General features: G+C 34.6%; 1 protein-coding gene and 1 long non-coding RNA gene across 5 annotated transcripts in view; one reads left to right on the top strand and one right to left on the bottom strand.

Moving 5' to 3' along the window:
- Positions 1-26,502, bottom strand: part of KCNH8 (potassium voltage-gated channel subfamily H member 8) — a 331,425-nt gene that overhangs the window by 125,574 nt on the left and 179,349 nt on the right. For all 3 annotated transcript variants that reach the window (XM_035277743.3, XM_078354394.1, XM_002759643.6), the window contains one exon: positions 25,812-26,052. In XM_035277743.3, coding sequence (XP_035133634.1) covers positions 25,812-26,052 — 241 coding nt within the window. The remainder of the gene's footprint in view (positions 1-25,811; positions 26,053-26,502) is intronic.
- The window catches only part of LOC108588864 (uncharacterized), a 382,270-nt gene that overhangs the window by 299,806 nt on the left and 55,962 nt on the right, over positions 1-26,502 (top strand). The window lies entirely within an intron of this gene.

Here is a 26,502-nt window from a genome sequence, read left to right as displayed (position 1 = left end):
AATTAATCAATGTAGTACAGTCTGGGCCAAGAGATATTTAATCAAACCAGCTGCCGACTAATATTCTAAAGATACTCTGGTTTTTTCATTGCTTATGAGGCACTCTTTCAAACACAATATAATATCACAGCAAATTTGAGCTAGAAGGTGTGGAATGAATGAATAGAGAGCTGATTAATGAAGAGAGGCTTGAGGGACTAACAATCCTAAGAATAATTGCAATTGATTGCCAATATTAGTGGATGAGAGTTTCATATCACTTGACCCTTGCTCATCTTGTCAGATTTGTCCCTCTTGCTTACCTGAGGTGAAAGATTTATGAAATAGCATAGGTCCAGTGAGAAATGGCATTTAAGAACAACTATATTTAGGAGAAAAAATGAAGCTGACAAAAAGCAATCAGGTAGACTGAGGTGTAGTCGATGGCAGTATTGGCTTTTACTTTGTATTTGTAGGCTCAGTTATTCATAGCTGCATTCGTTGGCCATATGAATCATTAGGTAGTTATTTTTTCATGTTTTAGAAAAATTTTCATTTTTCTATTGATACATCATAAATGTACATCTTTTGGAGGCACATATAGTTTAATACTTCATATAATTGATGAAGATCAAATCAATATAAGTGGAGTATCCATCACCTTCTTAGTTTCCTTAAGTCAGAGGAAACGCCTTCATTCTCATAACTTCCTTTCCTTTATTGTACTTTTCTCAGTAGCAGCACAGAAGACATTGCCCTCTCCCAGCCAAATGTTCTTTCTATAAATATCTGAGATCAGCCATCAAGTTCATCTTTGTTTCCAGGTTGAATATCGTCATTTCTTTCAACCATCTCTTATTGATGTGGTTTCCTCTTCATAGCCCTGATGATACTCTCTAGTTTGGTGGTTTTCACAAAAGCCTCATGGAAGAAAGGAGAAATTTGGGTTCCACCTCCACCCACCCACCCTTTCCAATTTTTAGGCTAACTTTTTATTCATTTTATATGTTAAAGCCTCCTCATCAACTTTCATTTTGAAAAGGAATTTTCAAGTCTTTAATGCAATAAAGAAAAGAAAAAGAAAATCACTCTTGTGAGGAACTTAGAATTAAATTTACCATCCCAGAAGTGGTCTTGCCAATGTGGGAGACGGGAGCAAATATGTACAATTCCCATCAGCATTGTTTTCAGGGTTCTTGTTACTCCATAGCCTTGCTAACACTTGATGTTATAAATTTAATTTTTTTCTTATTGGGTGGGATAATAGTTCTTCTAATGTGTTTAGAATTAGTTTCAATACTTCAAATAATGCAGCCTTATTAAATTGTCAGAGTTTAAATAAAACCTTTTATTACTATTTATTGAAGTGAACTTTTGCCAACTTAAACCCCCAAATGTCATTGTTTTTCATACATAATTATCCTAATAGACTGCTTGGGTTCTTATTGGAAAAGCTAGAGCATAGGTATACCTTTCAGTTCTTTAACATACTTAAGCATTATAAAATACTGCTATTGAGGACTTGTGTTCTTTGCCTTGTGCAGAGCCCCTGACACTCAGAGATGAACAAGGCATCCAAAAGAAGTATGCTTTTTTTTCTGGTAACCATAAGATTTCATAATTTTATTAATCTGCAATCATTCGAGCTGTAGATGCATAAATACAACTGTGATCTTGCTTGTGGGTCAGAGGAGACAGTGTACACTACCAGTGCATCTTTAATACACCCCACTTAATGTCTACAACTACTTATTTGTGTCATATCAGTCTTGTGCGTTGCTTTTATTTTGTTATGTAAGTTTACCACATCAACATACTTTCGTGTAACATGCCCATTGATGTATGTACGGACTATCTAATTCGACTTCCTCTAAATTATTCACTTTTTTCAGTAATATGTAACTCCAAATTAGTTATTGAACTTTGGAAACATTTAATCAGTTTTAATAAAAATAATTTAATGATTAAACATCAGTATACTGAAAAAACCTTATTTAATTGGTCTTAATTATAGAAAGTTTTGGTACATTTATTGTGTTTATAGATGTAGTTATTAGGTGGTGAAATTTCCAAGTTTAAGTAAAAATAGAAAATAAAAGAACTATGTAATCTATAATAGTCAAGGAATTAAAAAATTAACAATGAGGGTTATTAGTTTCATTTGAAGTAAATATTAATTTATTCAAGTTACAAAGCCTAGAATTAATGAACACTTGGCTGGGCATGATGGCTCATGCCTGTAATTCCAGTTCCTTGAGAGGCCAAGGTGAGTGGATCACATGAGATAAGGAGTTCGAGACTGGCCTGATTAACGTTGTGAAACCCCATCTCTATTAAAAATACGTAAGTCAGCTGGGTGTAGCGGCGGGCGCCTGTAGTCCCAGCTACTTGGGAGGCTGAGGCAGGAGAACTGCTTGAGCCCAGGAGGCCAAGGCTGCAGTGAGCCCTTGGGATTGTGCCACTGTACTCCAGCCTGGGAGACAGAGTGAGACTCTGTCTCAAAAAAAAGAAATTAATGAACACTGAGATAAATAATAAAAAATGTGTTAATACATTTGATGCTCATCCCCAAATGAAATAACACATGTATGTTCATTAGAGAAAAAAAAATCAGGTTAAATAATATCTCTTATAATTACTCAGCTCTTTGCATTTTAATTAGAACTATTATGTTCATTTTCACATTTGAGGAAAATAATATTCTTAGTATTTGTGGTAGGGTTTTAGTGCTTTTTACCAAATATTATAGCTCCTTATCTCCTGGAAAGGTTATATTTCCTTACCATCTGAAGAGATTAAGTACATCCCTGTGACTTGCTTTGGCCAAAACTGTGAGAGCAGGGGTAACCTGGAATGCTTTTATGCAAAAGTGTTGAGACCAGGGCATAATTTCTCACATTTTCCCTCCCTGCCTTGAAAAGTGTGGAAGCATACAGCAAGATGTGTATCTTCTGTCAGCCTGGGTGCCTGAGAGGTTACAATGGGCAGAGCCCATTACACATAGCATGAGTGAGACATAAAACTTTGCGTTATATCGCACTGAGACATTGGGATTGCTTGTTACTGTAGCACCCATTCTGACTGATAGGTGTTTCTGTAAAGCCTTAGGGCAGAGTGGCTAACAGTGTAAAATCTGGAGTCCAACTCCCTGAGTTATGGATCACTAGGCAGGTGTTGTCATTGTTTTTATTATTACTACTGGTATTACTTACTACTTTACAGGCTTCAAAAGTGAGGAACAGGGTCAATGAATGACTTAATCTAATTTGCATAATATATTAATAGTATTATTTTTATTGTTACTTAACAGCCCTATTATAGTGGCATTAAAATGACAATAATAATAATAATGAAAGTAATATAGCTAACATGCATTAAATTTTTACTTTGTGATGGGGATTGTTTAAGTACTTTCTAGGTATTAAATATTTTGGTCATCATGTAGTCCCTTTAAAGTAGGTAATGTGTCTATTTAATGATACATGAAACACTCAGACAATCAGCTTGCTGAAGGTTACCCAACTAGGCAGTGGAAGAGCTAAAATCTATACCTTAAGAGTCTTTCTGCATGCTGCCACCAAAACATGATTTACTGTAATTCTTTCCCTCCTTGCAGCTCAGGGCAGAGCTTCTTTTAGTAATATCTATGAATTGTTGTTTGAAACTTAGTTAATTTTTAGAATCATATAAAGATAATATTTAGCATTTAAACTACAGGTTTCCATGTAAAAATTGCTCGACATTTAAAAAAATGTTGTATTGGAAGAATAGCATATATACTGTAAAGTACACTAATCTTAAGGGGACAGTTTAATGAATTTCCCAAAGCAAACCATCTTTGTGGCCAATAATGGATAGAGATATAACTGGAACTGGAAGCCTCCTTTATGATCCTGTGTAGCCATTAACTTCCAAAACATAACCATTGTCCTGATTCTCATTAATTAATTTTGTTTTAATCAGTACAGTATGTATGTTCATTGATTTTATGAGTCCAATTGCTGGGCCAGCAAGTACATTAAGATATTCCACTGTGATGTCTTCTAAAATATTTATTTTTTAATGTTTACCATTTGTCTACAATCCATCTACAATTGATTTTGTTTATGGCATGATGCAAAAGTCAGGATTTATATTTTCCAGATGGATATCCAATGGATCCGGCACTATTTTTGAAGACACGATTTCCCCCAAAACATTGCAGTGGCACCTTTGACATAAATCAGATGTTAATGATCATATATGTGCAGATTCATTTATGATCTCGGTATTTGTTCCAATGGCTTGTCAGACACTAGTTTTTCCACATTTCCAGCACAGTCAGAAATAGAAGCACTTACAAACTAATTTTTAAGGACTGTCAAGATCATTTAAAACATAACTAATATATTTAATTTTAAAAGTAAAATTTAAATATGATTTAGTCATAAATATGAAGTGTTCTATTAAAAGTGAAATAGAATAAAATGTTTCATATTTGAAATAACAGAACTATGCTCAATTAAAAGAAATATAGAGTCTCACTTAAGGACATTATGATTTCATAGTTATTTTTATGAATGCCATCAGTAGAAATTGCTCATATTTTTATGATATGCTAGAATTTCATTTCTACTTGTGGTTACAATAATTCAGTCTATTTTTAGTACTTGTGAACAGTAAAATCACAAAAAGATCAATAGTATCAAGCCACACCCATGTGATTTTGGTAATGTATGAGCTCAAGCAATAATGCAGGACTTGGCACCAAGTCCTCTTCACTCGAGTTATGTTATAATCCAGGTCACTGAAACCGAAAGGCAAGTTGGAAAGCAAAGTAGGGTTTATGTTTTATTAATTCTTCCCCAGAGTTACTTGAGTAGAGGGTATAGCCTAATAACCAGTCAGTATCACTAGGCATTTAAGAGCCCAGAATTTCGTTGTTGTAGCTGGAGCACCAAAGTCAATAAGAAACAAGACAAACAGAATTCCAAATCCAAATAACCACAGGAACTCAGTGAGAACGAACAAGAATTGAGTGGGCCAGGAGGAATTACAGAGCCAGTTAATGCTGGAGTACACCTGGCCTGTAGTCAGAATTAGGGTTAAAAATGTGCCTCAGGAGGTAAGATCCATGGGTTGGAAATGTACACCACCTAAGGAGTTGCCAATTAGAGCCAGAATCTCCAAAAATATGAAGTTGCCACTCATTGTTATTTGTTCCTATTTCATGTTTAAAGTTTTATTTTTAAGTTCTTACAAAGTTTATCCTCATTATATATTATTTCAGGAGGGAAGGAAAGATACTGTTTCTGTATCTGTCAATAGAAATAAATTTTAGTATCTAGAGTTTCTCAGTGATATTCCAGAGACAGCAAAACTTAACTCTCAAAACTTAGCAATGCTGTGTGTTTCTGTGCTTATTCTTCATAGGGCATAGCTTGTTGATATGAGGATTAATAAGCAAAACTTTACATAAACACAGCTATTTGTTAGAAATGATCATATACTCAGGAATGGTCTTATCCTCAAAATAACATTTTTATTCGACTGAGATAGTTTTTTTTTTTTTTCTAGCAATATGGATAAAACCAAATTGTCTTTATTGGGGCTAGAGTCAGAAGGTGCTACAAAATTCAGGTTACTAAGTACTGAACACTGCCATAAACTATAAGCCTAAGGTTTTATTCCAAGGAATTGCTTTCTGATCCTCCAACAATTGAGTAATGCAAATATGATATTTGGCTGTCACTAGTATGTTGCTTGACTTGGGGTGGTTTTAATGAATTCTGTTAATCAAGCTAATGCTTTCTTATTTGGCATTTGAATGCTTGTCAGTACTAATGCTATGCTAAATACTTATTTATATACAGGCAAGATTATCTGCCTTGCCATTCAAGAGATTCAAAGGTAACTTCCTCTTAACTTGTTTAAGGATTGCTACTGGCCATGTACTCTATATATTTACATTATAATGAAGCTTTTCACGTGTTTGGTCACTTCAGATTTTTAATCTGTTATGAAATCCCTCCTTGGTGATAATAATTAATTTGTATTATTTTAATAAAGTTGCCCAGGATAGTACTTGATCTGATCAAATACACCCTCCAAAGCTGTTTACTATTTTTCTTCTTACTTTTATGTTGTACCTTTAATGAACATGTAAATTACTTGCCTTTGTGTACCTATAGACCTCACCACGTGGGAAGAATTGTCTTGGTGTCTGTAATACATGAGACTTAAAACATATTTAAAACATGCAACAGCCAAACTCTAGAGACTATGAAGAAATAATGTATATTTATTTGTTTTGCAAGGATAAGTTTTTATGTTGACATTAGGTTCTGAAGTTTGTGAATAAAGGATAATTCATCTAGAGACAAAATATTGCCCCAAAGAACTTGTCACTATAAAGTATATCATCATAATATATCATTTCATTAAATCCAATCTGTCACCTTTTTTTTTTCAGTGTTAAAATAGATTGTGGTATCTTCAGTTAAATAATGGATGTAATGATTGGCTTGCATCCAGTGGTCATGTTTGATATGTTCCTTAAAACACTAAAATCACATTCAAATCATAACATTCCCACTCTATGGGAGAAACAAAGAAACTGAGAACAATCCAGAGCACTTCAGTGTGCTCACCTATCTTACATTTTACGCCATATTTTCTTTGAGTGAAAATGATGGGAAAAATTGTTTCTATTACTTAAAACAGTCCTTTGCTTTCCTTGTCTACATTTCCTTCGATCTAAAAGTCCAGGAATGCAACTCTATTGTATAATGCATAGTGGCAAAAAATAACTGACTGTCAAAATTTACTTCTGCTTTCTCCAGAGCAATAGAATTGTAGCTGGAATGACACTTCCCAGCCACCTTTGCAGCTAATTATGGTCACATATCTGGGCTCTTGCAATGAAAGCGATATGTGCAAATTTTATGGTCTGCCTATACAGTTGTGCATATTTGCTTTTCCATGCTCTTTTGCTGGCTGGAATGAAGAAAAATAGTGACAATAGAAGCTACCCATTAAAGATGGTACAACCACTGTCAGTCTCCGTCCCTAAATGATTATTTAAGAAAACCAACCCCAACACACACACCTCCCCCGGCCCATACACACACCTCTCCCTACTGGCCTTCAATACACTACCCAGAACATTAGGTAAGAGAGAAATAAATTTTCACATCCCATAATGCACTGAATTACTGTTGAGCACTTGTTAAAAGAACTTATTAACACTAACAAAGCAAAAACCACTGCTTTCTTCCTTCCATTAACTTAGCATTTTAATGATTCCCAGCCTCTTAAGAATAGTCTTTTGATGGTTGGGCTTGACAATCTAATCAAAACGTGGCCTTTTATCATTATGAACAAGAAACTCACACAGTTCTCCACCATCTACCATGGATAGCAGCACTCAGAAATGTTTTTCTTTTTAAATACCCAGTCAAATATTGGTCAGCATCATCTCAATATACACCACTCTTGCAGCTCCTCCTGGGCATTGAACCTCCTAGTGTTGCTTGCTAAAACCAAAGCATTAATATGATCCATTGAGGTCACCTCTGTATACCTGCCAGATTTAGCTAATAAAATATAGGATAACAGTGCAACTTTCAACCTCAGGAAAAACCAGATCATTCTTTAGCGTAAATATATTGGATAAAAAGAAAATGTCCCTATATCTGATTTAAATGGCTATAACCGTCCTTGGACCCTTAAGCCTCTCAGAATACATCCAGATCACCTGAAATTGACCATCCATTCTCACCTCTCTAACAAATGTGTATACAAATCCACTCAATGCCCTGATCGGGACCCTTAAAAACGTGTGTGTTCCTCACTAGATGGATCCTATACAGCAGAAATTGTTTCAGCAACCAACATAAAGTATCATCTCTTCATTTGTCTGCTTGCCACTAATATCTTTTGTTTTAATTCTTTGAAAACAGTATTTTTGTTGGCTGTTATAGCTGTTAACCTCCCTGCTATTTCTTCTGGAGTTCAGCATTGCCTGGCACATCAAATTTATACAACTTCCTTTATAGACTCCCATTGTATTCCAGACATTTGTTTCTATTGACAACTTATACACAGTAATGGACATTCTGTCTGTCTTTTTCCTATGCTTACGATTGTGCAATCTCATTCTCTGCATTACTTGTGCAATTGCTGTGTACTCATCGAATGACCTTTTCATGTCTTCATATTTTTTTTGAAAAGTCACTAATTTTGTACATCTCCTCTTTGTTCACTGTTTGTCTCCCCAAAAGGGGAATGAGAATTGCTTCTTGTTTAGTATCCCAAACTTTTGTTCCACTCCAGTGTATTTTGAGTCTCTTCACACTTCCCATTGCATTTTTTGGAATATCCAATGTAAATGAGAATGTTCAACCTCTCCTCCAAAGGAATATCACCAAAACTATGGATTTCCATGGAAACCACAATAATAATCAGGCTGTAGGCAACACACTAGCAAATTTAAAATATGTATACATTCTTTGTATTTTATTATTTAAAATTATAATCTTAGTAATAATATGATATGACAAAATGTCATGAGATAAATATTGGCTTTAAAATAAAATATTTACAAAATAAAATGTGTCCTAATCCAGCTCTTTCACTCAGTAGCAGTGTGTCCTTTGGAAAGTTAATTACCTTACCTATGTTCCAATTTTTACTTAAGTAAAAGGAAACTAATAATGGTGGCCCTTCAACTATTTACTCATCCAGTATTTATGGAGCACCTAATATTTATGTTTGGCTGAATTCTGGGAATGTAAACACTCCGTTTTTTCATTAAAAGAAATCGTAGTGGCCAGGCGCAGTGGCTCACACCTGTAATCTATTTCAGCTACTCAGGAGGCTGAGGCAGAAGAATCACTTGAACCTGGGAGGTGGAGGTTGCAGTGGGCCAAGATCACACCACTGCACTCCAGCCTGGACAACAGACCGAGACTCTGTCTCAAAAAAAAAAAAATTGTAGTTTAGTAGATCATACAAGTAAGCAAATAGGAAATCATAAAGTCATTTGATGAATGCTATAGGAATGCCAGGAAAAAATAGCTAATGCAGACTTAGGAGGTGAAGCTTGAGGCAGGCAGGCAAGAGATAACAAGCAAATTATATCCTAAAGGATTAATAAGACTTATCAAGGCAAAGGGTAAGAAGGTGGAGGCAGCAAGTCTTCATTTATTTCAAATTCAAGAGTAGCAAGCGATGGAAAGGATTTAAGCAGAGACATGATATGATCAGGCATATACTTTATTAAAACAACAGCAAAAACCTATTTATAGCATAGTAAATAAATCCCAAGACTGTAGTAGAGAAGGAAGTTAGCCAGGGATTATAGTAGTCTAGACAGCTGATGGTGACCAAAACTAAAGAAGTAGTGGCAATAATAATAAGGGAGAGTGCATAAATAGATGGTTAGCAGGCGGACCATACAGGGTTTTAGGTTTGGTTTTATCAAGGGTGGAGTGAGAGACAAATCTGCAAAGAGCCCTAAACTTAGGACTTACTAGATCATTCTCAACTTTGGGGAAATCCAGGAAGGAAACAGGTTGTGGTTTAGTGGGAAAAAATGATGAGTTCAATATCTGACCTGTGGTATTTGAAGTAGCTCTGTATCATTGGAACAAGATCCTATAGATAGTTGAATTCACTTTCATAAATTTAGTGAATGAATCAGGCTCAATATATTGTTTTGGGAGCCACCAACATTGAAATGCTAGATGGTGAAACAATCTCCCATGATGAGTGTGTGATATAGTGGAGAGAAAGGAGAGAATCAAGGTTAACACTCAGGGGAGGAGCATCACTTAGGGTACAGGACAAAGGAAAGGAGCTGATGAAAGAGGCTGAGTAGAAACATCCAGCAAAGAGAAGGAAAAGCAGGAGAATACAGTAGACAGTGGAACCCAAGGAAGTGAGGAAGGGTCACTAGTATCAAATGTGGAAAGAGGTCTAGTCAGTAAAGACTGAAAAGCACTCCTTAACAAACAAGAGGCTGCAGATTACAAGTGACTGAAAACTTTTCCGTATCCTTGTTATAACCACTAAAGGAAACACTAAATATAAAAATATCGTTATCTCCACTGTTCAAAATACGTTTGCACCTAATTTACCTTCATATTTCCTTTTTAAAAAGTGATTTAAACTCTTCGAGATTTAGTTTATAAACTGAGATGAATATTATGCAATCTGGCTCTTAATTATACTACATTAGGAAAGGTCAGCCTTACAAAAATTAAGATACAAAAACTAGAAGGTAGTGTTTTCAGAGTTTTTGTGTGTTTCAAATGAGAAAATGTAAGTCACTTTAAATATTCTGAATGGTTGTGGCTATAAAGTACAATACATTTTTAAAATTAGACATTTCACATTTTTCTTGATGAGACCATCTGTTTTATCTAGGCCGATATATGATCAGCCCAAGGCAATCACAGTCTTATTTATTATTGCAGTCAATTCCAAGCCACACTCGCTTTCAAACGCACAGCATAAATTTACTAAACCGCCGTTATATTCCAGATACTAGGTGTCTAGCATGTTTATGCTCAGTCAAGCTTCTAAATATGTGATCTTTATCCAATGACCTTATTTGAGGAAGATCTCTTGAAACATTTCACTCCAGCCATGAATTTCCTTAACCTGTAGTAGGGCTAAGCTTTGGTAGAATTATGAAGGGGTAAATAATCACAAATATAGCTTCTTTCTTGTTGCCACCTTAAGGTAAGCTCCTCTTAATTCCAGGTCCTTAGCACTCATGGTCTCTCATCACATTTTCCTGTCCCTTTTTCTTCTCTGATCATACCTTCAAATTCAGTGACTAATATGGACCAGCCCTACATGTATTTCAAAATACACCACAGATATCTTTCCTACACTTACGGAACATACTACACGACTTGGACGGAGTTTCCACTTTTCTTTTACTATTCACTGAGAGTTTTCCATGCTTAGACAGATTTCCCCAATCATTGAGTAGGCTTCTTGAATACAGGGAGAGTGCCTTCAGCTTCTTCAATATGCTTTTCATAACCCAAAGCATGGCATCAGGTTTATATCAGGCCTGAAATAATTAAAATATTTATTAATAATTAGATAATTTTAATTATTTGATAAGAAAGATTTTTAATCGCCTTGTGGCCAGTATGTCTAGCTGAATTGAGGCTGTAGTATCTCCTCAGTCCTCTGTATGGTCATAAGTCTCCCTTTTAGGATTGCCATCCAGGAAGGGATGATATTCTAACACCCAGCATTTAGATTTGCTAGGCTAATCCCATGCTTTCTCTTGTAAGCCCAACACTAAGGGGTCCTTGACAAGATCTTGATGTGTTTGCAAGGGTCTGGGCCCCGTGCCAAAACTTGTAGGATTTCCCAAGTTACCTGCTCTTTATTTAATAATACATGACTTGTAGGCTGTGCTGTTTAAAAATTTAAAAAAACAAAACAAAAAAACCAGTTACCTATGAGGCCACATGAAACAAACAAACAAACATGCAGGCCTGCCTTTGTAAATAAGGCTGTTGTTGAACTCAGTGAGCTACATGTCACATTTTGTTTATCTGAACTATGCTATTCAATAAGGCTGTTGTTTATCTCAATGCGCTACATGTCATAGTTTGTATATCTGAATTATGCTAGTCAGGAGACATTTGTTTAGTGCTACTCTGGGTTAAATAGCATAATTTTGTTGGGATTTGAAAAATAAATGTATTTCCCAGTCCATGTTCTCTGAGAGCTCAAAATTTATTTCTAGTTATATATAAGGAGTGGGGAAATAGACAATTATAATATGGGGTGAAAGAGTGGAGGAAGGAAATAAGCTAAATAGTGCTTGATGGAAAACTAATCCAGACTCAAGGTAATGGGTGTAAAAAGGGATAAAGAAAGTTTTGTAGAAGAGTTCACAGATGATATTTAAAGGATAAGGAAAATTTAATTATGTAAAGAGGAACTAAGGAGATGTCTTGCCATTTTTATTTTCTGGGAGTAGAAAGTGCAAATTGTGAAAAGAGGTGAAAAGAATGACACAGCTGAGGAACTGCAAATGGTCAGTATAGCTGGAGTCACAGGAAGGAAGAGCAAGTGGTGATCGATAAAAGGAGAGAAACAAGGAATCCAAACAACGAAGGGTCTTCTTTGCTAAGTAATTGCCACATCAGCTCTCTTGGGTGACATGGTATTGGTCCTCAACAAATATTTAATATATTGACTACAGAAAGAATTATATCTAGACACAGGTAGCCATAATGTTTTTTGTCATCTAAAAATATTTAAACCACTTTTCACTAAATTCAACATCTATTTGTTTTTAATGTTTATTATTTATGTATTTACTTATGTTAAAACTACTGGAGTTTTACATATAAGAAGAGGAGGTTATTCCAATGGCAAATGCTAACACCACGGACTGAGATGGAAAATACAAACCACGTGAATAATGCCTTTTCTATCTTGGGAAATAAGCTAAATAGTGTTTTTTTTTTTTTTTTTAAAAAAACACTTTTAGAAAATATAATTGAAAAGTGGAAAGAAGAGAGAATGACATAGCAGAGCTCACGTTTGGTAAAAGGAAAAAAAAAACCCTTTCATTACATTAATTTCTAAATCAAGAACTCACAATTTTCTCCTGGGTTTCTAAATTTAGTAATATTTCATTCTTAATATCCCTGCCTTGTTCAAAACAAGCACCACTGTTTCATATTTTATGAGCACATGCTCTTCCCATAGTCTATTTACTGTAATGTATGTCATAAGGCAGAATCATTCTCGGATACGTCCTAAGACAATTTTCCTTTGCCATCTCTCAAATATTTCAAATTTAAACATTCAGGTGCACTGTGAAATAAGTTTTGTATCCATCAGACAAAACTTCATTTTCCTTATGGCATTAAACCTAAGGAAAACATAAGAATAAGTAACAGCAATGCAACATTAATGATATTATAGTATCTGAATTATTCCATCAAATTAAGTGACTTTAATTTATTATAAAAAATTCAGAAAGCAGCATGCAACCTATAATTTTGCACAGTAGCTATTAATATAAGAATATTAACATAAACAAATGGCATTTCAACTAGAGCTCTATTGACCAATAAAATGCTCTTAGGATAGTGTGATTCTTTTTTAAAGAAGTGTTATAAGCTGTATATATATTAACATTCTTTGACCCAATAATTCCACTCCTCCTTAAACGGACTCCAAATGTGGGAGTAAAGCCTTTTGCTGTCCCCTTTGCTTGGAATGTTCTTCATCAAGACACAGTTGATTGCTTCCTCATTTATCTTCTGTCCTTATTTAAATGTCATATTCTCAATTAAACTTTCTGTGACCACTGATTTAAAATTGGAGCCCATTCCTTCCCTCTTCTCCACTTTATTTTTCTACATGTAACTTGTCACTGTCTAGCATGCCTCATATCTAAATTAACTGTTGTGTTTACTGTTTGTCTCCTATCATAATGTAAATCTTAGGAAGGCAAGAACCTGCGTCTATTTTCTTCACTGTTCTATCCCCAGCATCTAGAACAGTGCATGGCAAATGATAGGCCCTCAGTACGTATTTGTTTTGTTAGTGAATAAATATATTTTTTATAGAGATGTTCATTGCAATTTTTTAATTTAAGTGGCAAAAAAATCAAAATCATCTTAAATGTGTAACAAGATACGTTTATATAAACTCAAGAATTCATTTATATGATAGAATATGCAACTATTAAATATGTTCATAAATATTTGTAAAACACAGAGAAATACTTATATTAAAATATTATGAGAAAAAAATTCCCCAAATTTGCATAGACTACCAGCACAATGACATTAAAACAAGTAGAGAAAACAACAAACAAAAAGATTTAACATAGAAGCAGAGGTTGTTTTGGAATGCCTGTGATAGCCATTTGTTTTTCTCCACTGTTTCTATTTTAAAGTTTAGATAATTAGCACAGTATATGCACAGAGGAAAATTAAACAAATCACAAGAAATACCTTAAAAATGTAATTTGTGGGTTTATTGAGAACATTGTCCTTGAGTGTGATTTTGCTTATAGTAAAGAATAATGGGATTATTTCCAAAAATCCACAAGTCTGCCTATTAGAAAGTGATGGTGAATAAAGTAATTCTTATAATTAAACATAAGCTTATTACATCTAGCCTAAGGAAATATCAATTACTGTGGTTGAAACAATCAAATGAAAAACAGTCTGCTCTGCAATTTCATATGGTTAAGGAAAATATAGTGGTCACACATCCTGGGTATCTGTTCAATAGTTAATTTATGATAGCATTTCGTTTTCCCATAGAGAATTCAGAAAAGCCTGATGAAGCAATACTTGAACTGATAGTCTATTGGCAAAATAAATGCAATCTTAATCTTTGCTTAAATGCTTAAGTAGGTAATTTAAAGTCACCTAATTTGAGAGCTCTTAATAAGAACGATGAAAATAGTACCTTACTTTTCAATGCACTGTCTTTCCCCACCAGGGTATTCTGACATGTAAAATGTATACATTTTCGAGATAGGGCACTTACTATCTCACATTTCACTGGGAATCTGAAGTGGCAGTGTAGTTTTCTGTTTAATTATTGCTATATACTTAGGCTTAGATTTATCCACCAAAAAATAGCTGGCCAGCAGCCAAGTGGGCACTGATTCATTTCTAGTCAAAGATTAATACTCAATATAATTCCACTTATTAAATATTCCAAACATACTATCTTGGCATATAGATACTGTAAATATTCTCATAGCTGTGTTATAAATAGCTTTCTGGGACAAAGGTCAATTCTGAGCTATAAATGCCATATTGCGTTATTGTTAGTGAGAGACACTATTACTCAATCCTAGATTAGTGTGAGTGGCTAAACAATAACTGGAAGGAGTCTCCTCAACATGCTTAAGGCTTTGTGTTGTGGAGGTGTGGGTGTGAAGATGTGGGGGTATACGGGTTTATGGACCTCCATTGCCATGTTATATCTAAAAGGTAGGCTACAAATAGGCAGGAGAATGTGACTTTGTTAGTAGTAGGGGAGGAGGAAAAAATAAGATTGAAAGAGGAAGAGAGGAAGAGAGGGAGGGAGCCAAACACTGAGATGAATGGATGTTAACTAATCAAAGCTTAACTATGTAGTCAGGGTATATCAGAATGTTCAAGAGGTTCAGGGGAAAATTCATTTAGTTTCCTCCTCACCATAAAACTTCAACTTTATTTATTATTAGATGCCTTTCCCTTTAGTATCCAAGTCAGTATCTTTAATTTTAGCCATTTTACCTAAGGGAGAAATGACATCTTCACAGTTATCAGGAAAATTACTGCACTATAAATTGGGATTTGCTTATACAATGAAATAAAGATAAAATGTCCATACTCTGTCAGGACTCACTGATGTTTGTGTATTTTACCCTGAGAGAAAAATACATTCAAGAATCCTAGAATTAAAGTACCTTTTTTGAGGCTACTAGTATAACAAGCATTGATAGGAGTATAGTTCAATGGTACAAGAGCACTGCCCCTCAATTCCATTTAACATAAAACTGAGATTATATAATTATGCACAACAAAAAGGGGATTTGTAGAAAAGTTTTCTGAAGCAAATATGTATTTGTAAATGCTACTAAATATTGAACTCAGATCCAACGAAATTACTGTTGGAAAGAGACCTCTGGATTATTCAAGTTGGTGATTAAGCCTTTAGTTAATGACTTCCTCTAGACTGTGTTACTAAAAGTCTCAGTTGTGCTTTTCAGGCCTCATCAGAACTCCTCAGAAAAAAGGAGGAGGAGCTGAAATACTGATCAGCTCATTTCCTTGTTTTAGAAGTGCTGATGAAAAATTGCAAGGGAGAAGATATTGGAATCATTCAATGCATGTCAGTCCCTAGAGTACTGCAGATGAAGGACACCTGACTTAGGTAGATATAAGATGATGGTCTTTAAGAGACTTCTTGGCTTTTCAGAAAGATGCTCGGCCAAGTCTGGATAAGTATCTGAAAAAGCCTCTGCTTCTTTAAGTAGTAAATGAATCCCCAGACACTTGTGTTCCTGAAAGCTTTGAGATGTACAATGTTCTGGTGTATCTTAGTCCCAAGATTAGCTAGATTATTAAGTAAGCTTCAAAGGATGCTGATTTTCTAAAAACAGTAGATATTAAAACAAACTGAGGAGGCTGGGCCATGGAGGTCTATATACCTATACACCCCCACATTTTCATGCCCATACCTCCACAACACAAAGCCTTAAGCATTACATGCCTGTAATCCTAGCATTTTGGGTGGCTAAGGCAGGAGGATTGCTTGAACTCAGGAAATCGGCCTAAGCAACCTGGAGAAACCCCATTTACAAAAAATACAAAAGTAGCCAGGCGTTGTGGCACATGTCTGTAATCCCAGCTACTTGGGAGGCTGAGGTGGGAGGATCACCTGAGCCTGGGAGATTGAGGCTACAGTGAGCTGTGATTGTGCCACTGCACAGCAGCCTGGGTGACAGAGTGAGACCTTGTTTTAAACAAACAAAAACAAATACTGAGGGAATAAAGGCTTGGTGACCTGAACATGCCACCTCAAGATATGCTGATTTGTTTTGGTTTTATTGATTATTTCTAGCTGAAGGCACTTGAGAAACAGCAGGTGCAGGAAAGGCTTCCTGACCTTCCCCTAAATGCAAGTCAAAAAATTTTCCATGAGACAAGTGCTTTGCTTGTATTAGAAAGAAAAGAACATTCTTATCACTGGAGACTGGGAGTTGAAGCTGAGATGAATCTGGACAAACCAATCTACTAAAACAATGCATCTTCCATTAATTTCCCCCATATGTTTCCTAGTCACTGCTCTGTGATTTACTTCCCCTGTCTTGTCACATTCTCACAATGTTTAACACATTTTTTTTTAAAAAAAGCTACTTAAGCTTTTGGACCTAACAGTTTCTTGGGACTTTCATTTTCTTTATAAAGACTGCTGTGTGTATGTAAAAATAATTGATAAAATTTGTATGCTTTTTTTTCCCTGTCTGTCTTACATTAATTTAATTCTGAGCCACAGAACCTAAGAACATAGAAGATTTCCTCTCCTACATTATTGACAGGAATCACCATTATTGATTGAACAGTGAGTGAGCTTATTTCTTGATATAATTACTTCACTAAATCCTCACAATAATGCTACTTCTTTGTCCATTTACAAATGAAACATTTAGGGTTTTAGCTCTAGCTTGGTCAGTAATTAACCAAATCTTGTATAAACATCTTACTTTCACTCCCTTTCTCCCTATGTATACAAATACATACCTGCCCTAAAGTTATACTAAAAATAAGTGATATTCAGAAATAAAGATTCTGTGATAGAAAAATCTGGATATTTGTAAGGGAACAGAAGTATCTGTTAATAAAGCATTTTAAACAAAAGGAGAAAAAATAATTACAAACAATGAAAATGTATATATATGCTTATAAGAAATACTGCATTAATGGGAATTCTGTTCATTTGTTGAATTTACTCATTTGCAAATATGTAAATTGAGATTTAAAAGCACAAATTAAATACCAAATAATAGTACTGCTGATTGGCAAATTAAAGTCAAACCACGTATGTCTAAAGTGTCTCCCATGGTTGGTATTGCTCTTCTGAGAATCAGTGAACTAGAACTACTTAAGTCGATGTAGGAAATAACCTTAAAATACAGCATTGAATAAAAAAGCCAAATATGTATGGAGTATTTTGAGTTATAATGATTGGGGAACATTACTGGTGTGTAGAGGACAAGGGCGTTAAGATTTTCTGGCCTGGACAGGATGGTCTACCCAGTGTGATAGCCCTTTATCTCACATAACTTTCAACTGTTTTGGCAGTTGAAAATGTGGGATCTCCTTTATTTTAATTAATGAAGAAATACTTATTTTAATGAGAGAAAAAAATCCATGATTCTCTTACAAAGTTGTTAGGAAAATTTAATATCATGATTTCTTTTTCTCCTTGTTTTTTCTCACTCAATTGTTTCTCCTGTTACTATTTATTTATTTTGATTTCATCACAGTCTCACCCCAGGCCTGAGCACAGGAACTGTTAGAATACTACATATAGGGTAATTTGCCAGAATACTCAGTTTCCTCATTTTTTCTGTTTTCATAGACTGAAATTGGTCTTAGCATGCTATCCGTAATTGAGTTAGCTGTTTCTCAATTTCGGTTGTCATATATTAATGTCTGCCTAAATGAATACTCATCCTAATACTAGTTTTTATTCAATGTCCACTTGTATCTCCACTCTTTTAATTCACCTGTATTTCTTCAATAGAATTATTGTAAATCTAAAGTTGTTCATGATAACTAAGTTCAAGTATTTATCTCATTCTGCATTTCAGTATCCTAATACAACAGCCCTTATGAATTGAAATACACAAGAAATTGTTATAAATTATTTCCTTTATGTTCTCTCTGATATTAAAGTTATTGTATTGATTTTATTTTTAAGGTGAATGAGAAGGCATTATAAAATATTTGTTATGGAAAAGGCAATGTTGGGTTACAAATCATTGTTTTAGACCAGGGGTTGGCAAACTTTTTGTTTAAAGACCCAATTGTGAAGATTTAGGCTCTGTTGGCCACATAGTCTCTGTTGCAACTACTCAACTCTGCTGATATAGTGTGAATGCAACAATAAAACAGATCCAAAAGAATATGAGTAATTGTGTTAACAATAAATTTTGTCTATAAAAACAGGCAGAAGAATTTGGCCTCTGACACTTGGTTTGCCAATCCCTTTTCTATATTCTTTTTTCTCTACTGTATAGTTTTCATTATATACATCCACCCATCCACCACACTTGATTTATACTCTACTGTCAGTGAATATATAGTTTGTTTCCATTATTTTGCTTCTGCAAAAAATAACCCAGCAAACTTTTGCACATGTCTGCAAGTAATTCTCCACCTAAAAAAAGAAATGCTGAATCCTAGGGTATGTGCTTTCAAATTTGACTGATTCTTGCCAAATTGTTATTTTTGTTTGCTTTCTAGAGTACAATTTTTGTCCTTATCTTTAGGACTTCATTTAGGCTTCTACTCAGGCTTTTAAAAAATTCTGAAGTAAAAACTTAACTCATGTTTTTTACTTTAATTTTGTTTATTCTTTATTTGGCATTACAGTTATGTTGCTCAAAACTCAAAAGTTCACAGAAGGTATCCAGCAAATCTTCCCTTTTCTGTGCTCAGTACCTTGTGGTCCTCTTTGGAGGCAAAGAAGCTCAGCAATTTCTTATTTAAGTCTCCAAAGAAAACCTAAGCATTATCAAGTAAATATATATATATATATATATATATATATATATATATATATATATATATATATACTCTTTTCCCACCTCTTTAATATAAACGATAGCATACTATACATACAAAATTAATCTTGCTTATTTCATTTCACAATATTTCTTGGAAATTATAATAGATGCATAAATTGGCAATGTCTAGAGGCAATTCTGATTGTCACACTCGGCAGTGGGTGCCATTAGCATCTAGTGGGTAGAGATCAGAGATGTTGCTAAACATCTTTCAATGTACAAGGCATCCTTCACAGCCAGTGATTATCCTGCCCCAAATTTCAATGGTACCAAGGTTTAGGGAACTCTACTTAAATGATATTCAATCAGGTATGAATCATGCTTTTCAACTCTCCTATAGTCTAAAAATATTGATGTGTTAGTTTATCAGTTTCTGATACTGCGTGTTAAAATAGCTTTTTTTATTTTTAAAAATAAGTTTCTCCTCTCTTTCTCACTCTCTATATACACACAATACATACACATACATGAGTACATATATTTATCATGGTTATATCCTCTTAATTTTATTAGCATGTAGTATTACTAGCCCTATTAATATCTTTATATCTCAGCCATTTATATTCTTGCATCACATTTCTTTTGGTTAGTATTTACATAACAGATCTTTTCCCATTCCTTTAGTAGTTTTGTATTATATTTAATCTTATAACTGGCATATTTTTGAATTAAAAAATCCATTGAATATCACTTATTTTACCAGGTGAGTTACTACTGTCCACTAAATGTTTACATTTGAATATTTGTCATATATCTTGATATACTGCTGTTATTTTTCATCTTCTAATCCCCACATTTTTCTTCCTCACTTGTTTTTCTCCTTTCATTTTCCTTGTAGATGACTGGTAAGTTTTCATATTTTCCTTATTTTTTTTCTGGTTGATTTGAAATCACTGTATTCATTAATAGTTTTCATTTTTATTTTTGCACAGTTACTTTAAAAATTTTAATACACACATGTAATTAAAAGGTTTCTAACAATATTTTCTAGATCCTAATATATTTATTCTGACATGTTAAAATATGACATACTGCTTTTCAGCCACCTACCATCACCTTAATATAGTCATCATCCTTTAGAATTTTGGTTTCTACCTATGTAAAAAACATAAAACACCTTAATATGTCTTCAGTCAATAGTTAATTAAATTTGTCAACATGTTTTAGCAGTATCTGCTATAACTTGTTTTTATTCAGTCCACTGAAACAATACTGTTTATTTTCAGCCAATGGTTAATCTAATTTATCAACATTTTTTATAAATTTTCATTTTAAATTTGGTTTTTATCTTGGATCCACCCCTTCCTTCTGGTTTCACTTCCTTTCCTGCTAAAGAACACATTTTAGCGAGAGTTCTTTCAGTGAGAATCTATGGGTGGTACAATTGTTTTGTTGTTTTTTTGTGTCTGAGATTATCTTCATTGTGTACCCTTTCCTGAAGAATAGTGAACTGGGAGAAAGAAAGAAAAGAAAAAGAGAGAGAAAAGAAAGGAAGGGAAAGGAAGGAAGGGAGAGACGAAAGAAAGAAAAAAAAAAAAGAAAAGGGAGGGAAAAAAGGAGGGAGGGAGGAAGGAAGGAAGGAAAGAAGGAAGGAAGGAAAGAAGGAAGGAAGAAAGACCAGCTAGTATTTTTTTCTAGTAAGCCAGATATTGTTCATTGCCTTTTGGCCTTTACTGTTGCTGAGAAATATGATTTTAGTCTAATAATTATTCCTTGGTAAGTAAATTTTCTCTTTTCAAAAGTTTTGAAGATTTTCTTTATAATCCTTTATAATCTGCACTGTGACATGTTTAGGTATAAACTATATTATGTATCCCATTCAGTTCTTAAAGTGCCCTTTTGGCCTCAGGAATTTTATATTACTTCCATTCTGAGAGCTTCTCAGCTTCATCCCTTTATTTATATAGTCCCCATTAATCTCTCTATTCTGTATTTTCAGTTGTTCTACTATTCAGTAATTTTTTTTTTGACCAAGGTAAATATAAACAGAAAGCATACTTGCGTATCATGTTACCTTTGACACTTAGCTGTCTGAGGAGTTCTTAGAGAGACCAAGGCAATCAGGGATACAACTTTATGGCATAAGTCTATGACTCTCAGCCTTTGCAGTTATAATAGTAGATAATAAGAATGTGCAAATCACTTCTTAGATAGTCTCATAGTAAAACGACAAGATGTAAAAAGAAGTCCATTCTGTTTTATTTGAAAGAATATAATTTAGAGCTTTGAAATGGCCCAGCGCAAGGGACCAGAAACAATTAAGTGACTTTTAAAAATATTTTTAGAATGATATAAGGATTAGTAACAAAATGCCCAGTTAACAGTGGCTACAATAACAGGAACATTTTACAGCATTCAGAAAGGAGTCTGGAGATGCAACATCTTAGCTTTCTGCTTGACTATCCACATCTTCTTAGCCACATCTTTCCGAATGATAACAAGACAGCTGCAGTGGTTTCCAACATCGTATCCTTCCATCTACACATCCCAGCAGAAACGAAGGAATGGGGATGCAAATATTTTTCCCTTGCATGTCTGTCTTCTTTTATCAGGGAAAGAATTATTTCCAAGAAGCTATCCTCTCCCCACCAAAGAATCATCTCTTTATATCCTACTGGATAGACTTGGTCAGATACTGATTTTCACACCAGGAAGTGGGATAAAGAGGATGAAGTTAGCACTGGCTTAGAGCATTCAGAATTTATTCCCTGAGTCTGGGCATATTGCTGCCTACACAAAATGGTTTTTTTTTTTTTTTTCTTTTTCAGTAAGGAAATGGGAAAGGTAACTCTTGAATCTATGAATACACAGCAGTTTTCACCACCAAGATTACAAATTCAAACTATTAATTTCCATATTCATGGAAGAAAAAAAGGCCTTTCTTTTTCTCATTTTCTGTCTCATTGCCATAAATAAAGAAAAGCAAGTTGAGTGGAATTTTTTCAGAAAATAGAATCATATTGGCTGTAAACCTGATCTAGCAACCAGAAATCTGAGTCTGCCATCAGTTATAGGGCCTTGGGCAAACCATTAATGTACAGTTCCTCAACTGTGGAGTAAGAAAGATTGGATTCGATAAACTGCTATTCAGTCACTTCTCATTTTAAGTTTTGATAAGGCTTTTAATCAGCAGCTTAATTATACAGGATGGTTTTTAAACTAAAGGTAACTATATAGCCAAATTTTGTAACTCATAGACAGCCTTGCATCCTGTTGATCCCAAATAATTAATGTGGCTTACAAAATAATTTAATTTAAGGGTAAGAGTACCTATTAGAGATTTACCATGTATATTTAAGTTTTGACTAACATAATTACACTCAGACACTTTCTTCATGATGAATCTATCTGGGAAGAATGTTTTTGAGTCTATCTTCCCAAAAGAGCATTACTAAGTGGTCTGGGGAAGAATTTTTGAGGTAAAAATAAATTTGAGAAATGCTGGATTAAGCATATTTAAATAAATATCTTTATCATTAAATTTCTTAGAAGACCTCCAATGCCAAAGTATGTTGTGACTCTTCAAAAGAGATACATCATCTCCCAAATTTGACTGTGGGTCCTTTCTTCATGGAACATTTGAATTATTTCTCATTTTAAAATAATCATATTGCTTTACAGTTTTGTATGGAGTTGGTAAGGAAATGGGAGAGGTAACCATTGAACCTGTGAATACACAGCAGTTTTCAAAAATAACAAAATATTTTTAAAACATCATCTTGTAGTTATATGAATGCCTTTCCTTCCCAGCCATTTTTTGCACTTCCCTTTAACAATTCTGCCCTAATTGATTATAAGATGCTAAATTAATACTACTATTCTGGAAACAGAAAATAAACAGTATGTTAAATATATGTGTACATTTTACCACACATACTAATTTAATAAATATTGAATGGTATGAGCACTGCCTTCACATTGTAAAGGCACAATATTAGAGGCAATGCACTCTGTTGTCCCCAGTATTTTAACTTATTTCTCAATGATCACTTTTAGGCCACCTTTTTGAAATATTTTATAGAATAAAGGTTTGGGGAAGCAGAGAAATATTACTTTAAGCTATTTTTCTCAATATGCTATAATAAATTGTAGATATGCTTAAACTCATTTAAAAGAAAGAGCAGGCAGATAACAGTAGGAAAGAACAGGAAAGTTTTTACTGCTTATAAAAATAAGTCAGTCAACAGGGGATTTCAGGCAGGAGTCACACTAGAACTGCTTGCAGATCAAAATTTCAAATCCTAAATAAATCTCTGTAGAAACTAAACTGCAAAAAATTGGAATGAGTTTTCATTCCTTGGTCATGTAGTTAGTAAGGGATGGGTATTGCCTACTGGGAGAAACATCTTGCTGCCTGAAGCACAGTAGAAATGACAGTAATAAAAAACACAGAAGAATTTAGGGGAGCTATCAGGGGAGCACATGAATCTCCATTGATTTAGTAGAGAAAAACAGCCTTAAAACAAACAAAAACTTATAAAATATCACCATCAAAGGTATGAGTTTTTATGGCAGTAAATAAGTCATCATCTGCTAATGAACAGATGGTAACAAGTGGCTTCTAAGGCTAAAGAATTTCAAATGTCTAAGAATCAGGAAGAATGGAAGGGAAAGTTTAAGATATAATCTGACCTAATAACGAAGTTGCAAATAACAATAAGATGATGAATATTTGTTAAGCAGATACTTATGTCTATTATTTCACAAAACCCTATGAAATAGTTACTACAGAAAACAAAGGCTTAGACATGTTGAGTGACTGCCCAAGTTCTTCAGAACTTTGACCAGGTCATGGAGAGTGGTTTTGTTTTTGTTTTTTGAGATGGAGTCTCACTCTGTTGCCCAGGCTGGAGTGCAGTGGCGTGATCTTGGCTCACTGCAACCTCTGCCTCCTGGGTTGGAGCAATTCTCCTGCCTCAGCCCCTTGAGTAGCTGGGACTACAGGTACTCACCACCACTTCCAGCTATTTTTTGTATTTTTAGTAGAGACAGGGTTTTGCCATGTTGGCCAGGCTGGTCTTGAACTCCTGACCTCAGGTGATCCACCTATTTTGGCCTCCCAGAGTGTTGGGATTACAGGTGTGAGCCACTGCACCTGGCTGGGGAGTGTATTTAGGATGCTAATTTATGTGTGCATCATGGATGGGCGGGAGAAGACATCAAAGGTTGGCAAAGCAGAAAGATACAAAACCATAGACCTACCCAATCTGTCTACCATTTTCATTTTAAATTCTTGTTCAAACTGGAATGTTATTTCCATTTAATAGATAACTTTATGGTTACATCTTTCTAATAAAGCTTAGCTTTATTTTAAAATTAAAAAATTTTTAAAAAATTTGCCATCTGCCTAACTGAATAACATTGCTATCTAGTGGCCTAAACATACTACAGCTACCACTTCTGAGGTGAGAGCAGGGGTCCTAACAAGGCTCTCAAGGGTGTGCCCAGTAGATACAATGTTAATAATGATGCCAAGCCATACCACCAAGAGCACACAAACTCATCCAAAGCAAACATGTGCTAACACTCAATTAGAAAACCCATCTAGTCTCGAAGATTTAACAGCTTCACTGAGGGAAACAAACAAGCGAACAAACAAACTACCACCATTGAAACAAGATTTTGATGTGTCCCATTTATTTATTTTTCTTTGAAATTTTGAGATCCACTTCTCACTCCTTTGTTCACCTACCTGCTTGCAAATGTTTCCAAGCATTCTCTCATCTTTAGAGTAAAGATATTGCCCTCTATTACCATGACAAAGGAAAGAAACAGGCATCTGCTGCTAATGAAAGTCAGTAACTCAACAGGGAGTCAATTTGTGACTTAAAGACCCAGAATCTGTCCTAGAATGAGCAAGCCAGAACTAGACTTTGGTCTAAACAAGATGAAGATTTAAGGGACAGGAAAATAGGAAAAGGTTTACAATATTGGCACAGATGCAGCTTCAACTGAGGTACCCAATATTCCAGGGATAAATTCCCTTAAACATCCCTTGGGGCCTTTTAATTAAAATTAAATACTTACTGCTTCTTCAAATTTACTGCAAGGCTTATGTAACCCTTTGTTTCTGCAACCGGGTCGCTTACTGAAACCATCAACATGATGAAAGGGCAAGGAAGGGCATGGAGAAAGGACTGGACCACTATCACACCACTGGTGGGTTTTTCTCAAACCCCATCTCTGACCCTACATAGTTTAAGATCATGAAGGATGTGAGAGTACAAACAAAACAGCTGTTAAATCTTTTTTTTTGCCCATTTTGGATGAAATAAGTATAGAAACACAGGAGATCAGTTTAGATCTGTTTGAATAAAGGGACAGGGGGAGAGGCAATTTTCAGACATCCAAATACAGTATGTGCTTCTCCAGAATTTGCATCAGAAGCTGAATCATGCCCATGCAAATGGATCTTAGTTCAAATTCATGTCAGAAAAATCTGGAACACACTTCACTTCCCATATGCAAATATCCTAGGAAAGCAACTGTCGTTTCTTACCTATAATAAAAAGAATCTCCACAGCAATGTCACTGACTGTTGTGCTCCGAGTTGTGGACAGGTCGTCATTGCCAATAAAACAAACGTTGTAAGGTACAGTCACGGCAACATAAAACGTTGCCAACAAAATAAGCCAGTCCCAGCCAGCTTTAAAAGTGCTAAAATGCAAAAGTATGAATTTGGACTTTTTTGCGTCAGAAACTTTGTACTCTGGAAATGCTGGTTTATCTACAAAAACATTCTGTGGATGAAGACAAAAAGGAAAGAAAGGAGAAACACAACATTAGAAACAAGGATTACATAGCTTGAAACACACACTTCTGTGAGGAGGATCATTCACTACACAGCACAGTATCTTACAAGTGACTTTTAAAAGTTGATGATGCAAAACATCTAAGCATCTAAAGCTGAGCAGAGATCTTTGTTTTAAGGAACAGGAATATGCAGAGTTTAGTCAAGAAGCTAAGTGAGTAACCCAGATTTTGTTCAGTAAAAAACAAAAAGACCATTACCTAAAAAGTCATTAAAAAACATTCACAGTTACATGTAATCCTACACACATTATAAACACAAAGCTATATTGACATTCCTACTGTCATGAGGACATGCTGTATACTTACAGATTTCTGATGACAGTCATTATCTAAAGAACATATTTGACTTGATATTTTACTGATGACAGCAACTGCAC

Source organism: Callithrix jacchus, chromosome 17 (assembly GCF_049354715.1).
Source record: "Callithrix jacchus isolate 240 chromosome 17, calJac240_pri, whole genome shotgun sequence".
Classification (NCBI taxonomy): domain Eukaryota; kingdom Metazoa; phylum Chordata; class Mammalia; order Primates; family Cebidae; genus Callithrix; species Callithrix jacchus.
Note: the sequence above shows the minus strand (reverse complement) of the source record. Positions and strands in the feature narration are given on the sequence as shown.